This window comes from Triplophysa dalaica, chromosome 6 (assembly GCF_015846415.1).
Source record: "Triplophysa dalaica isolate WHDGS20190420 chromosome 6, ASM1584641v1, whole genome shotgun sequence".
Taxonomy (NCBI): domain Eukaryota; kingdom Metazoa; phylum Chordata; class Actinopteri; order Cypriniformes; family Nemacheilidae; genus Triplophysa; species Triplophysa dalaica.
The window spans coordinates 24,345,613-24,362,394 of NC_079547.1; the positions used below are offsets into that span (position 1 = coordinate 24,345,613).

General features: G+C 36.6%; 1 protein-coding gene across 1 annotated transcript in view; it reads right to left on the bottom strand.

Moving 5' to 3' along the window:
* Positions 1-469: 469 nt before the first annotated feature.
* LOC130424664 (neurexophilin-2) overlaps positions 470-16,782 on the bottom strand; it is a 41,875-nt gene continuing 25,562 nt past the window's right edge. Inside the window, exon 2 of the mRNA XM_056750511.1 lies at positions 470-2,592. Coding sequence (XP_056606489.1) covers positions 1,768-2,592 — 825 coding nt within the window. The 3' untranslated portion in view covers positions 470-1,767. The remainder of the gene's footprint in view (positions 2,593-16,782) is intronic.

Here is a 16,782-nt window from a genome sequence, read left to right on the forward strand (position 1 = left end):
GTGCCCCACAATCTGACCCTCAAACTGAAACTAAAGACACAATTTTACAGTTAAATGAATGTTTCCATACACTGTTTTTGCAATGACATCTATTATTATCACATTATAGTATTATGTACAAATGTAAGGATGAAAACAGACTTATACCATCTTCATGTATTGTTTTTAAATGAAGCAAACAAAAATATGCATTTATTTGTGGAGAAATGCATATAAAAATCCATATGTATAGCCTGAATATTACTGGGTCTTGTTGATATTTGTTTGTCCACGAGATTTCTCACATCTTGCATAAACAGGAATAAAACACAAGCTCACTTAGCTGGGAACAATCTGAATTTAATGGGTTAACAGACTGACATGTCAAACAGAAACCTTAACTTACCTGCACAGGTACAGAATATAAGGTGCCTTTCATCTTTGTAAATAACAATAGGTCCACCAGGTTAGATTTAATGATTTATTTGTCATACATTATTTACACACATTATTTAGCCCCGATGTTTACTATACACATTATCAAGCAATACTTTATGCACAGAACGGGATTCCTCCTCACACAATATACTTCTGTCTCATTCACAGACGCTGCTCAAAAAATAAAGAATTAAACCAAGACAGGTCAATTAAAGATATAAATGGGATATAGGTAAATCATTATCTCCGTGTCAGAAACACAGTCTGTATATTCTCTTCGTGTCCCTTTAACTAAGTTTAGAGTACATAGATAAGCTTTAATTTCAGTATAAATAAATGTTATTCGTGTTCGTGAATAACATTCGGTTTAAAACATTCATTTTCATCTATTCGTTATTATCTTATTAAGAAATATAGATATGCCAACATAGAGGTGAACCTCACACGTGTGTAGTTCCTAAATAGTTTTTGAGGGATTTTTAACTTTAAATCACTTTTTGAAGATTCCTTAGAGTCAAGTAAACCAAAGGCATTTTACTTAAGGAAACTGAAGGTTTAAGATAAAAACTAAAATATTTTTGAAGCTTCTTTGCTCTGAAGGTTTTGTTACCTCAAAATGACTCAAACATCAGCAACAGCCACACATACTGTTCAAACATCTGGATCTGTATTTCCTGTATGTCGATATATCTTCAAAACAATGGCTTGTTAACTGGTGGCCTTCATATTCTTCACAACAGTTTGCGAAAGCTAATATCAGCCCTGATTAGGTTTGTTGTACGCATTTTGGCTTAAAATCAAATATAAGAGAATAAAGTGATAGAAAAGTAAATCTGGCGGGATTTTCAGTGCATCTCTCCGTCACATCATCGATGCTGTTAGAAACAGTTCCTGTATTTCAGACGCTGTCATTCTCATTCTGAAAGGGTTTGTGAAAGTGAACGGTAGAAAAAATGACACCTGTTCGTCTAACAGTCAAACAACACAAAAACTGACCAAAGCAATGATCGATAGTAAAAGTATATTTCACCCAAAAATACAAATTCTTGCTCGCATTATGTTATTTTAAACCTGTAAACTGTTATATTCTGCAGAATCTGCTCTGTGTGCCTTACAAAGATCGACTTCATGATGCTTTTTACAACATTATATATACGATTTTAAATGGCATGATGCTGAGACCGAATTTTTAAGTTTGGCTGAAGTCCTTTAGGGGCTGGAACATATTAGGGCTTTTCTTTTATATACACAGAAAAATCAAACGCCAGATTCCCAATGACGGTGTTCGTACGTTCCTGGAGTTTCGAGAGGAACAATTGCAGAAAACACATCACAACAGAGGTCATCCTCTCAACCCAAATATGGATGTTCGCTCTGAAAGTTGTAGTCCGGACAGACCTTCTGAACCAGCTTATAATCGATGCTGAAGAAGGAGATGAAGATGCAGATGACTTTGAAGGGTTTGGCGCAGAGCCAGGAGGAATGCGATTGGGTGTTTTCGGTGAAGCAGGTCTGGGACGGATCGTACAGGCAGGGCTTCGGCTTCTTGGAGCGGTCCGTCTTTTCGTACTCCACGCGACAGTTGAAGGTTTTGATGTCTTTGGGGTCGATGGTGGACTGGTGGGGCTGGTGAAACTGGATTTCCGGATGGTGAAGCGGATTCTGTTGCGGAAGAACTTCAAACTCGACCACCTTCGATGGCGGAACGATGCTCACCGAGACATTTCCCAGACTCGAGGAGTTGTGGCGGAAATAGACTGTGAACGTTCCGTTGACGTGGTCCACGATCTTCCCCGTGACGAGCAGGGTGAACTTCAGGCTCTTGACGTTGAAGTAGAAATCCCCCCAGCCGAAGATTTTCTTAGTCTTCATGGAGGTTTTTAGGGAAGGTTTGCGTTTGGGCCGGTAACCGGTGTGATCCATCGGCTGCGATTGGTTTCTGACCCACTCGTATGGGTTCTGGAAGCTGAAGGTGGGTGGTTTGGGTTTCATGGGTGTGTGGTCCATTGTGGAGAATGTCCTGGAGGTCTGGTACGGAGGTTTGAGACCTCCTGTCGGTCCTGCTCCTCCTCCCCCGGGCACTCCACCGTACGGAAGCGTTTTGAAGACCGTGCCGGATGGGCCCTGCTCCAGGTAGTCTAGAGATTTTCCCACCTGTTTCTCCAAGCCGTGCACCTGTTAACACACACATGTGGAGAAGTCAGGATCATTTTCACATTCGGGTGAGAAAGACATTTGAATTTTCCACGGTAACAGTGAAAACAAACATTTGAATTGGAAATATGATAATTATGGATCATTTGTCTAGATATTTAAATGTAAAATGAATTTCTTTGTGTTTGTTGGAATGATGCATTCAGATAAAACATCTATCGCTCTTCTCAGTTGTCTTTCATTTTTAGAGTTAGATTAGTCGCAGATGTCTCTATTAAGGCAAAATGAATATATAAAAAAATAGACAATTTTTAAAAGACATGAAGAATATGGAGGTGTAAAATGAAAGTAGATTGTGGAGGAAAAATCATCTGGATTTGGGTAAATTTTATAAGAAATGTTTGAATCCATATTTAGATCTTTAATAATATCAACTTCAATCTGAGGTTAGTTTGAGACATTATCTTCTGAATCTCCAATGGAGACATTTGTGAGACTTCTGGCTCTATTTTTCAAAGAAAAATATCTGAGGTGCAGAAGTTTTCAATTGTTTCCCATTTAATCTCATCGTCTAGAAGACACAATTGAGATTTTACACCTGATCAGACGTGTGTCAGCACGTGTTATTTATGAAGAAATAAAGTTTGTACACTTTCATCTTGCATCTCTGCCTCTCTTATTACTGTTTTCATTTACAGCCCTGGTGTAAAACCTCTAAATGGAAAAACAAAAATGTGTTTTGAAAGAAATATTCAAATAAATCAGCAAAGTGCAGCATTAAGTGATTGCCTGAGGGAACCTGCAGTGAGATGTGTACTGTACACGCTGGATGGACACTGTTGTTATTATAGCTTGAACACAAAAAAACACGCCAATTGAATTTTTCACATGCACTATTACAGCCAGATAATGATAATCAATCTCTCCACCTGACAAAACTCAATAAAAACTACATTTACTGCAACATTCCCTCAGTCACACTGAATATTCAGCGCAATCAATACCGACTTCACAACACACATTAGAAACTACAAACGCTGAGACAGACCATTTCTGCAGCGGGAGGATAACATCTAGAAAGCAAAGCTTTGGAAAGTCTACAAGAAAATGTCATTTGACAAAACCCAGGAGTGTAAAGTCTGCCGGCGTCTGCGGGTTGAGATCCTCCGCTGCCTTCATAATTTATACGCTGTCTGTTTGTCTGGAGGCTTCAGGCTGCGCAGATCTTTCATCAGACCTCCTGCAGAATATCTCTGTTTTCACTGTTCAATTAATGTTGTTGTCACTGATCTATTTACGATTCAAAGAGAATGCGCTCACGCACAGTATGCCCATTTGTTCCGATGTCATTTTTTCTCTGCGTCTCGTATTTTTAATCTTGCATGTGTGTAAATAAATACTGTGGACAAGTGTTTCCAGTTCTTATAGGACATGATTCTTACTCTTTCATAGGAGATTTCACTGAGTTCTCAGTTAAGTCACAATTGTACGGCTTCGTAACAATTTAACATGCATTTTCATTTGTGGAGATGTATTCAAACCATAATTACTATACTCTCTTCTGACTTGAAGTTTGAAGACAAAAAGCCTTTATTACGGGCTGAAAGATTAAACGTAGATCTCCCTGCAACCTCTAATGGATGTAGCCACAACCCACCAGAAGACCTCTGAATATACAGCTCACACTCAGAGTTCACTGTCCTCTTCATCACGGGACACAAGCCTCATCTTATTCCCATCCACATCACCTCTGGAGACACAAACGTCCATACACGCGCCCATCCATCGCCCGTGCTGAAGCCAGACGCCTGTCGCAAGGTTCAGTATCATTCATCAATGCGTCTGCTCGTGTATTTAATCAGTGAATTAATTCACTCCTGCGTGTCTGTGCGACTGAACCGATCAAACCGATCGATTCGAGTGGAATAAGTGAGGAAGTATTGATCACTGACAGTATAGATCTAAAACAGGAGCGGTGATGGATGGGTATCGGGCGAATGTGGATTTTTAATTCTCGCTGCTCACGAGGAGGAACTCCACGCGTTCAATTGCAACTTATGTCGTGCTTTATTGAGTTCTGATAACAGTCAGAAGAACATGACACGAAACACCTGACTGATGGAAAAATCAAGAGGATTCTGAGCACCAATAACCTCAGAGCAAGACAACGTGTCAATGCGTATAAGAAATGTTGTCGGAGGCAAATTAAAAGTAAAGATTTTCAGATGAATATGCCAGCGGTCTTCCATTGACAACATTTTAAAATGCTATATATCTTATACACATAATCAATCTTTTATTATGGTAAGTATTTTATAATGTATCACATAATGATTATTTTCACTTGAAATGTAGGCTATTCGAGAAATGTTTCCGAGTAATCCGACTAATGCTTTTTTGTAAAGTTAATTTTTAAAATGACTTAAACATCCCAACTAAGGCCTAGTCCTGGTTTAAGATCATCCTTGTTCAGGAAACCATTGCTTGGTGTAAAAATTTTTTATAGAACATTTATGATTTACATTAAAGATGTAAGTTACAGTAAATATGTTTTGGAGAAAAAATGTCCGAACACATGATAAAAAAAATGATAAACACATCTCTTAAATAAAAGCAGTAAGTATGTTTAAAAATTATAAATATAAAAAAAGCAAAAAAAAAATGTTGCTTGTCACCATCATCAATTACATTAAATAGTGCCAATTAATCAAATACTGCACATAAAACATTTAATCTCAATTGATATTGTCTGGCATCATTTCACATTATGTAACACATAAATTGAAATAAACAAATTTCCATTATCTTTGTCAATTTGACCATGCATCAAAACTAAACCGCTCCCATTATACTTTGTATTTTCAATTGAATAACCCTTTAAAGTGCTTTGTTTTTTTATAAAGTGCATGATCAATGAATTCATCTAAAAGTAGTTTCTGCCTTAAATGCACCGTATAAAGGATACGGCACTCGCGTGTCTCGTGTTTCATCAGTTACGAGACTCACGTACCACCAACAGCACAGAAATCTCGTGTTCCTGTAGCTAAATTTGATCATAAAAAGGTTCTGGGATTCCCAGGGAACACACAAACTTTAACACACTTTGTGTACATGTCTACCAAATGCATAAATGTAAATGCTCAGTCATCTGTGTCCTGCTGTATCAGCTTCACATTAAATGACCGTCTCCTCGATCTGTTCTACCAAGCAGCTCATCTCCATGACACTCAAACTACCGCCACCCTTTCTGACCCTGGACCCCAGACGGGTCACACTCTTCACCGGGCGAGATAGTTACGCCGCACGAAAACAGGAAAATCGATCCCATCCAAATGCCAACTAATGCTTTATGTGCGGCCGATCAATTATGATGACACAACACAGAGCATCGATTTCACCACTGTCAGTGAAATGGCAAGCATGTGTCGCACAAGATTAAATACTGAGTTTTAAACAAGCGCTCGATGTCGAGCGTAGACCGATGTATTATTACTGTAGCTCATATGAATACAATCTCAAATAATGATGCTTGTAAAAGAGTGTAATATAGAGAAACTATATTGCTTGAATATGTTTGAGCTGGCTTTTATACTTTTCTGTCCCGTATGATCAAATCTAGCAGACTTTCAGCCAACATTCATAAGATATTTAACGTTGAATATCATAAGGAGCTCAACAGCTCCTCTGTTTTTAATGTTATGCCAATGTGCAGATCTTCCACGACACATCTGCTCCTCCTGAAGAGGTTTCTGAAGTGTGGTCAGCTCGCGATGAAACGTCCGATTCGTCAGCTGCCGGCGGTTCTGAGAACTTCAGCTCCGGACCAGCACAAAGAAATAAGCAGAACTTTCAGCAGAAGGACAGACATTGTCAGCATTATTACCGTCTAGCAAAGCATTGTGAATTGTAAAGACACTTTATTTTTTCCGGATTCACTTAAAGAGTAGCAATATATACAGTATATATGGAATAGTCGTATAGTATGTACAATACACATACAGTGCACTCAAATTAAGAGACTATTTCAAATTTGTCATTTTTATCATCATTTCTAGATGTATTTGTTGAATTTCCCAAAATCAAACCTCAGGAGTGACATAAAGTCATCCAACATCAATGTGAAAGACTGACAGGATGACAAGACACCTGAAAACTGTGATCAAGATGCAGGTTATCACACAATCTTTTTTTTGTTTAACTTTTCCTAAATTAGAAGATTACTGTTGTATTGCTTCAAAGTGAATATGAACGTTTTTTGCAGTATTTGAGGTCTGAAAAAATACAGAGCATCTTTTCTGCTATTTTGACCTGTTTTTTATACTAAACGAATCACATTTTAGGAGAAATATGTTTAATGGTTCAGAGAATGAATCAAAATTTATATTGTCAGATCAATTCAGAATCCTTCTCAAATTCTCTTCATCTGTTCACACACTCAAAGACGCTTCATTTGTGTGCAAATTCTAATTTCTTTATAATTTCAAGGAGAAAAGTGACCTGGACATGCTTTTATGAGAGTCACCCAATTACGGATTACATTTAAAAAGCACAGATTTCATCCTTGACGCAACCACGAATTGCTCACGTGAATTTCCAACTCTCAAGGACAGAAATACATTGCTATAAAAGCTCACGAGTTCATAACTGCCTTGGAAGGAGGTCGTCGACAGCATTTCAATTTGAGTGACACATTTACACGTCTGTAGACACGACATCGAAAGAAACGTTACCGGCTTTTACTACATCTGACACCAAAATAAAGCTGATATATAACACCAGCGGGCCTCTCTCCTCCAGCTTTATGCACCATCTCCCAGAGAGGTAAAATAATAACCCGTTGAGTCGAACAGAAGATGGAGTGATCCAGCCAGACGAAGTGTGTATACATATGTATGTCTCGGGGAATTTAATATAAAGAAAATCCGATTACAGTGGCTTGAAATCCCGAGCAGTGGAGGGAAATGGCTTTATTGGTGCGAAGCTTGGAGAAGGAGAGGCTGCTTCTCAGTTAGAGGGCCATTAATAATCGCTAACTTCATTTGAAACAGTACTAGCAAAAAGCATTTTAAGAAAGTCTTTATGAGGGGGTGGAAGTCGGAACAGAGACGGAAGTTCTGGAATGAGGGCCTATTGGAATAACAAATCGACTCTTGAGGCTTTACGCCAAATGTAGATGTTTCCTCACCGAAGGAAATGTTTCCACTTTAAATAACTCGCATCCTGCAGAGGATTTACATGCACGCGTGTTATTTCTATAACAAGTCAATCACGCTTCTGTCTGAAATGGCATTTTTGAAAGAGAACACCCAACTCTTTTGTTTCTCTATTTTTACCTTTTTATATATTTGAAATACAAATAGATCATATTCGTAGACTCTGGATTTTTTTAGATGGAATTTCCCAACTTATTTGTGAAGTTTAACATTATGTTAAATCAGACAACAATGGTATCGCAAATATTACTTCTTTATTTCAAAATACTGGTGAAAAAAATGTGCCTGTCTGCCGAAACTTTAATGTGTGCAAATTGTACTGTTTTGTTCAATGACAATAAAATTTTTATATAAACTTTGAAAATAAGTTACCCATAATGTACAATGTGTACTGCTCAGTATGCAGGTGGGTATATGAATTCATTTTCAGACATACTGTGTCCTCTTAGAACAGAAAAGAGTCCATTTGATGCCGACTGTTTGAACTATGAAATCTATGCAAAAAATTTAAACATAAAACTTCCGAGACCATTTTAATGTGACATTCATATTGTATTACAACAAGAAAAATGCAATGCAACAACTTAAAAATCATAACAGAGAAACAAGTCTTACATTATAAAATCAATTTAATGTTGCAAAAATTAAGATACTGTTACGTGATCTGTACACGGAATCAATGAGTGAATATTGAACTGATTGACTGACTCTACCCACCGCTGCACACACACACACACACACACACACACACACACTTCTGCTGTAACTCATTCCACTTGTTAGTGTCCAATGGTGCACCTAGGCCAACACTTCACACTTCCCCAAGGACTGATGGGAAAATGAATGAATGCCGTGTGCTTCCTCTCGCCTTTTCCTTCTCTAATTGGAGTTTTATTTCACACAATCAATTCATTTCTATCTCAGTCTCTGATACATTGATCCACTGTCACCAAGGCCACACACACACACACACACTGCAAATGAATGGAAACAGATAGAGAGTGAGTGAGAGAGAGAGAGAGAGAGAATGTGGTAACGTTTGCAAAAATCAAAGAAGATTATATTTAATATCCTCACTAGCAGTTTCAGATATTATGCTAACTTCTGATTGGATATTTTACTCAAACCCCGCCTCTTTTATGCTGTTCACAAAATCCAGTGCTATATCTCCATTAAAATCCACATGAAATCACAGCTGACCCATTTACATTTTTAATATACAATTCAGATCTTATTGAAACATTATTTTGTGATATTTTCTCTTGCACATAAAATAATAACCAACTGTGGAATTCCACAAATGTAACTATGGGCTTTATGTTGTGCAAATAAATATGTCAATAAATAAATCAAAACTATGCCATATTTGATCATCTTCAGTCTATTGAGTCTTTGTCTTAAATGTATTTTGGTAATTTTATCAAGCCGGTCTCACCCTGAAATGCTATTTTTTAAAACAGTATTTAAGGAGTTCTGGTGTCTTATTCACCGCTTCTCTACATTATTCAGTCGAAGTCCTCCATCTGCTCATGACCACGACGGATAATAAAACAGTTCTCTAGCACACAACGCAATATTCAGAGCTCTCTTACCGTCGAGATGCTGCACCTCACATAAATCCAGCAGGAATATACAGAAGGGAAGGGACGTGAGGGAAAACATCTTTCATTGAAATAGTTTCTCTTTTCCTGTGGGGCATTTTTACATTCCCTGACGTTTCCTCACAGTTATATCGAGACACAGAGAGATAGTTTGAGAACTCTATGTTTCCACAATAATCTAATAAGAAACTTTTGCCTTCCTTTCCTTTAAAATGAGGATCTGAAAATGACATTTAATTACGAGACGAGAAAGACAGCCGAGAGGAAAAGAGATAACCAGTGAGGAGAGAAAGAGAGAGAGAGGGTTTGGATTATAATGGAGTGAGTTATAATGTATCAGAAGTGAGAGAAATTGAACTGCGACTGATAAAAGCAGAAACAGTGAAAGAAGTAAAAGTTACTGTGAAATTGAGGAGGAACGACTAACATAATGAAAGTTGGAAACGGGTGACACAAGAAGATCACATTTGTAAAAGAAACAGTGTGATAAAGGATTACTTCATCTAAAGATTGACACACGGGACCCGGGGTTTGTCAATCCCAAAGTCCAGTTCTTCTAAGGTCATACGAGAGTAAAGTTGAGTGTGTGTGCTGCGTCTGTGCGCTTCAAGTGTGTGTTGTTATGCATGTGTGTGTGTGTGTGTGTGTTTGTTGCACGCTGCCCCTGAAAAGAAGATTCTCATTAAAATGAGCTGCTTGTTGTAGCTCTTGTCATAACACGAGGATAAAGAGATTAACAGCCCCAAACGCTTTAATCATTCTAACAGTCAAAAGTGAGCATGCTAAGCTTTCACCGCACCTTCTTCACATGCTGAATAAAGTCATTGAAGCTCAGCAGATCAACAATAAATCTCTCTTAAAGACCCTTCCTTACTATAATCATATTCACACTAGTTTAAATGACACAGCATTTACACCACATTTTACATCCATTATGTGACAAATGTACAACAAGCCAATAAAGCAAAGCAACGCCAGGAGATGGAAGAGAGTTTGCAATGGACAGAGGAGAATGATCACCATAAATTTGGAAAAATATGCAAATATACTTACATATAATAAGGTAAATTATTTTCTTGCTCTTGACCTGTTTTCCAAAACATATACTGTATATCAACTTTTTTAAATCAAGATACTGTATATTATATGAGAAGCAAAATGACGTACGGTGTTGAGTCTTATTTTCTTAAAAGATAGAATAAGAAAAAAATAAAAAATAACTTTAAATAAAATTAATATAAATAAAATGTTGCTTAAAGCATGAAAAAACATTAAACTTATTATAATTTTTTTTTAAATTAAAAATTAAATTAAGTTTTTTTTAATTAAGTTAATTTGTCTCACCCCACTGACAAATACTTTTCCTTCGTTTTGAGCCAACGTTTAAAACATTAAAGGGACAGTTCACCCCAAAATGAAAAGTCTGTCATCATTTACTGAAGTTGTTCTAAACCTGCATGAATTACTTTGTTCTGTTGACCAGAAAGATATTTGAAAGAATGTTAGCAATTTTCAGTTCATGGACATCATTCACTGCCATATAAGATTTTTTTTTTTTGTACTGGAAAACAAGGCAAGCATAATATATTTTTTCCAGTGTAAATACACAAATTTTCCTCAATGGCATTTGTTTTGAAAGATTACAAAACATCTCAAAGAGAACAGCACACAACTAAAAAAAAAACGCAGACAGAGTGATCACATTGCATACATCTTGATGTTCACACATGCTCATTTCAACACTCATTGATGCACAAGTCAATCTATGAGAGCTTCAGCTCCATTTTCTGTGTGTGTTTGTGTGTGTGACAGCAGTCTAGAAAAGATCGTCTGAGATCAGCGGCGCTCTTGAGTTCACTTTCTGTCTGACCTACACCTGCACACACCTCCGTGATGCTGGCAGCCAGAGGGAGGCAGACGTCTCTACATGCTTTGACTTTCACCCCTCCGGTCAAGGTCCACGGCAAGTAGGTGATAAAACCGCATGGAATCATAAAGGGAAGAATTGACCAATTATTCATTACACGGCTCTCTGGAATGCTCGATTGTGATTGGTCAATCGTGATGTTCTACAGTCAAATACCTTGATGTAATGAATACAGTACAATGATACATGTACAATGTATGATACAATGTATCGTATATCATCTTGTTATCTCTCCTCCCATTCTCCCCTCCTCCCACTAAATTCCAAATTAGTTATTTACCTAAATTTGGATTCTTCGAGTAAAAGTAAAGATACTGTTTTGAACAATGAATTTGTAAGATATAATATATATATCAAAATTATATTTGAAATATTATAACTATAAATATAACTATATTATATATCATTATCATAATATTTTTATAAAATATATAATTTAACTTAAGCCAACACTTCAATACTATTTATTTACTAAACTTTGCATTGTTCGACACAAAGGTGAAGAGACTTCTTTCCTTTTTTATAAATAATTTACTATATATATAAATAATGAAACATATATATTATTATAAATAATTGTTATTATTTATTCTTACAAAATAATTCAACTTAGATCGATACTTAATTTCCATTTATTTAGTAACTTAATTTTGCATTCTTCGACGTAAAAGTAAAGAAACTGTTTTGAACAATTTTTTTTATACAGTATACTCGCTCAAGAACTGTTTTTTGTTTCCTTGAAATAAATAAATATTAAAAATTGCAGCTTTAATTTACTTTCTCTCTTAAATGTATTTACAAACAATACAAAATGTACATTTACTTTAGGGCTGATAGGAAGTTTCATTGTGGGTTCAAATATGAATCATAAAAATACTCCACGGCTCCAGTGATCAGTCACCGGAATCAGACTTTTAGCTAGAATACAGATGCTGTACGGCGGAGCTCCTCTGCATGCAAACCGGGAGAATTTCAGCCAGAGGAGCGTAATTACAACAGCCTAAAGACGAGCTTAAAAAATGACTCTCGGAGAGTGACATCACTCATGCTGGCTGTTGTCAGGGACGCCCTGGGTCTCATGGCATGATGGGTGACTGGATGAAAGCAATTCATTTTTATCTCGGCACAGTCATTGCTAAAGCGATTATTTATTACTCATGACGTATGGAGTCTAAAGGCGTTCTGTACGGAGAGCTGTCAGAGAATTCATAAAAATACTGTGAATTTTACCATGATGTTTCATGAGTTCCTAAAACAGAGAACTTCACTAGTTTACTTGATCAATTTAAAATCACAAATGGCTGTTTTAGACATCAAATGGTTAAATAACGAGAAAATGTAAATCACAAAATGAGAAAAATTGTAAACTTCAACCGAGAAGATCACTTAAATATCTCTGTTATTTCTACTAGGCATCAATGAGATCAATTGGAGAGCAAATGGAAATCAGATATTCCTCAAAAGTCTCTACAGTGTCTCAAACTGAGCTCAGATTTCTTAAGTTTGCAATCAAAAGTCAATATTATTCAAGATCTCAATATGAACTCAAACATTTCTCATCAAATGTTTCCAAATCAAGATTATTTTACATCTACAATCTGCATTCATTTTGAACCTCCAAACGGTTCCTTCATGTGTTTCAACAATTATATTCTTATTTGTTTCTGTTTTTATTTCTCTAAAGCAACTTCACAGACTTCAGTTAAGAACTCCATGAAACCTCCTATGAAGAAAACAAACCTTGGAGCAATAACATTTTCTTCCGGGTTGTCACCTCTAGTGTTTGAAAAGATCTCGACATGAACTCAAACATTTCCAAATATTTCAAGACTAAATGATTTGAGGCACACATTACACATAGATTTTACTGTACGTCTCATCATATTTATGCATGCAATGCTCTTATGGGAAAACACAATTAAAGACCTGCTGTAGCAGAAACAAAACTAAATAGCCTTTATGTCTCTTCTATTATTGACATCCTGAACGCCAGAGATTTTGTAAGGGAAACATGCATGGAAAAATATCGATGTGCTTCCTAATTAGGGCAAAACTTTTGAGAGGAGACAGAAACTCTGATGTGTATTGACACACGGCCGATAATCATCAAACACACACGTATATGTGTAGAGTATGCAGTAAAGAGTTGACATTTAAACAATATTTACTTTTAATAACCAAACCAAAAATAACTAACTACACCCTATTAGGGATTATGGGTTTTATTCTAATGTGATATACCAAAAAACGCATGGGAAAAAAAAGTACATAAGGCAAACATAGAGTACAGTTTTACCAGATATGAATGTTTTTGCTGCATTATAGAGTCTTATGAGTTTCACTCATGTGTTGAGTACTTTTTTAATCTAACCTCTTTAATTTCATCCCAAATGTTAAACTTACACTCCAAGCACAACTACACAACACATATACAAAATCGTTTTCAATAATATACTTGACGGTCATCACTTTTGGGCACTACAGTATATAATATAAACCTTCATTGAGTTCAATACATAAAAGTACTTCTCTTTCCATAACGTGAGAGACACATCGCTCAAACAATTTAAAAAAGGATCCTTAAACAGCTTGACGTGGACTTGCGAGTTGGTTTATAACTTCGGAATTAGATTGGGACCTAAAGTTGAGCTAATAAACAGGTGCACATATCGAAAGTGTGAGGCGGTGAGATTATATAATCATATACATTTCCGGTTAACCTCTCAGAGTGTCTATAATAACATCTGCTGAAACATGAACCACAGTCAGAACAGGATCAGCTCTCCATCGCTTTGTTATGTGAAGGAAAAGGCATCATGACGCTGAGACTAAAGACCGCATTACATCTCATCTCTTAAGTCTCTCGTCATAACGGAGAAGACTGATCCTAGACCAGCTATTTATTCTAATATATGTGATGGGTACCATTCCGGGCTTAATAATGCGCTGGCAAAACCGTCTAAAAAACAAACAAACGGTTACGAAACAAACGCTTTGTTTACCGCTTAGAGACGAGACGCACCAGCGGTGCTTTCATCTTACATTGTTCTGTGTCATTACAAATGCAATTTTACTAAAAAGCTCCATTTGATTTCATTACATACGGGACGTGCACTTATGTCATCATATCACAGCGTGATGTTTGTATCTTTGTTCTAAACATTCAAAAATAAGAGTTTATAGAAAGGTTCGAGCACAGCGGGCATGGAGACAACAGTTTATGGTACTATAATAGTCCTTAAATGAGATTTTTACATTTCACCAGACTTCTAGGATGATGGGCAAGGCATTGTTAAGGTGTTTTTAAAGCATTTTTAACTATTTTTCAAGTTCAAAATAGTGCAATTTATTTTATTACACTTGCGTAAGTGTACTTGTATATCGTATTTCTAATCATAGAGTCTAAGAATAGCACAGTTGAGTACATTACACATAGATCTTCAAGTTTATCGTAAAAATAATTAATTTTTTTGTATATTAAGTACAAATTAGTGCATGAAAATAGTGCCCTTTCAATACATATAAGTATATATTTTGTGCACTTTTTCACCGGGGTTGCTTACTGACACATTGTTCAATCCCCTCCCTCTGATCTGAGGTCGACTCTGACTGCAGGAAAAGTTACGCGCTTAATACCTTAGTTTTAATAGTCAAATCTTAAATGTGAACAACAAGACTACTTGATGCTAGAAAGAACAGAATGCTGGTCAAGATGTTTATGGTCATAGTCCAGCGCCGAAGCTTTTTAGAAGGGCTCTGTTTGAGGCTTGATTCGCCCGTGGCCCTGAAGGACAGATAATGCTCGTTCTCTTCCTCACAGAGCCCCAGAGAATCTTCTTCAGTGTTCCCTACCACCAGCACTGAGTAACTTCACGGGCCATAGATCAGCCACACACGCGCCATCCCAGGGGATCATCACTCTCCACAAAACCCACAGCGATCCATCAAACATAGAGAGTGAGGAAAAAATGATAAAACAAGACTGAGAAAGAGAGAGAGTTGCGAGATACTTTATTCAAACTATACAACAAAATAACCATTATAATCGGTATAATCGCTTCTGTTGTAAAGGATGAAAGAGTTTACATAGTACAAAATGGACAAAACCAAGTTAGAACGTTTATGTTGTATATTGTATACTGCAAGCCATTACACCACAAAACTAAAGCAATTCCATTACAAACAAGTAAAGCTATAAAAAAACAAGTGTCCAAATTTGACTGAAGAAAGTTTGTTCACTGGCAGAAATTCTGAAATATCTTGCCAAACTCCTTTAGTGTGAGAAAAAAACCGACCTGATCTAACGGGAATTTATTCCCTTTAAAAAAATAAGTATACTTCATTTTATTAATTAAGTCAAGTTCACAAGTATTTTGTTGTACTTTATGTAGTGTGTATACCAATATAAATGTGCTAAAAGTATACTTGTAAGTGGTTTATTTCAACACTGGACTCAATTTGGTGTTTTTAGTTTTTAAGGGTTCACTTTCAACAGTAATACACTTTTAATTGGTACTGCAAGTATAGGGAACTTAATTATACTGATCATTTACTATTTCACAACTTGTAGCTCATTTATACTTAAAAAGTACACTTTAAAGTATACAGTGCTCTAAGCAAACATTTAGTACTTTTTATACTGCAAGTACACTTTAGTTGTCTTTCATTTCTCTTAACATCATACTTACTATCATACTTACATAATTCACTATTTGTACATTTTTCCATGATTGATTTTGTTGTTACTATAAACGTGTGCAAATAAAATTCTGTGAAAATGTATTTAGTAGGCTATACTCAATCAAAAGAGTAAACTACAAACCAAGAATAGCCTACTTAAAATACTTCATTAGACATTTGTGACCCCGTATCACAAAAACCAGTCTTATGTTGCATGGGAACATTTATAGTAAAAGACAAAAATACATTTTATGGGTCATAATTATCATTTTTTGTGCCAAAAATTATTAGGATATTAAGTAAAGATAAGTTTCCATTAAGATCCATCCATCCATTTTCTACCGCTTATCCGAACTACCTCGGGTCACGGGGAGCCTGCGCCTATCTCAGGAGTCTTCGGGCATCAAGGCAGGATACACCCTGGATGGAGTGCCAACCCATCGCAGGGCACACACACTCACTCACGCACTCACGCACTCACACCCTACGGACAATTTTTCCAGAGATGCCAATCAACCTACCATGCATGTCTTTGGACCAGGGGAGGAAACCGGAGTACCCGGAGGTAACCCCTGAGGCACGGGGAGAACATTCAAACTCCACACACACAAGTCGGAAGCGGGAATCGAACCCCCAACCTTGGAGGTGTGAGGCGAACGTGCTAACCACTAAGCCACCGTGCCCCCTCCATTAAGATATTTCTTAAATTTCCTACCTTAAATATATAAAAACTTTATTTTTTTGAGTGCCCCTGATACACAACTTCAAAGGTCGTTTCTCAATATTTAGA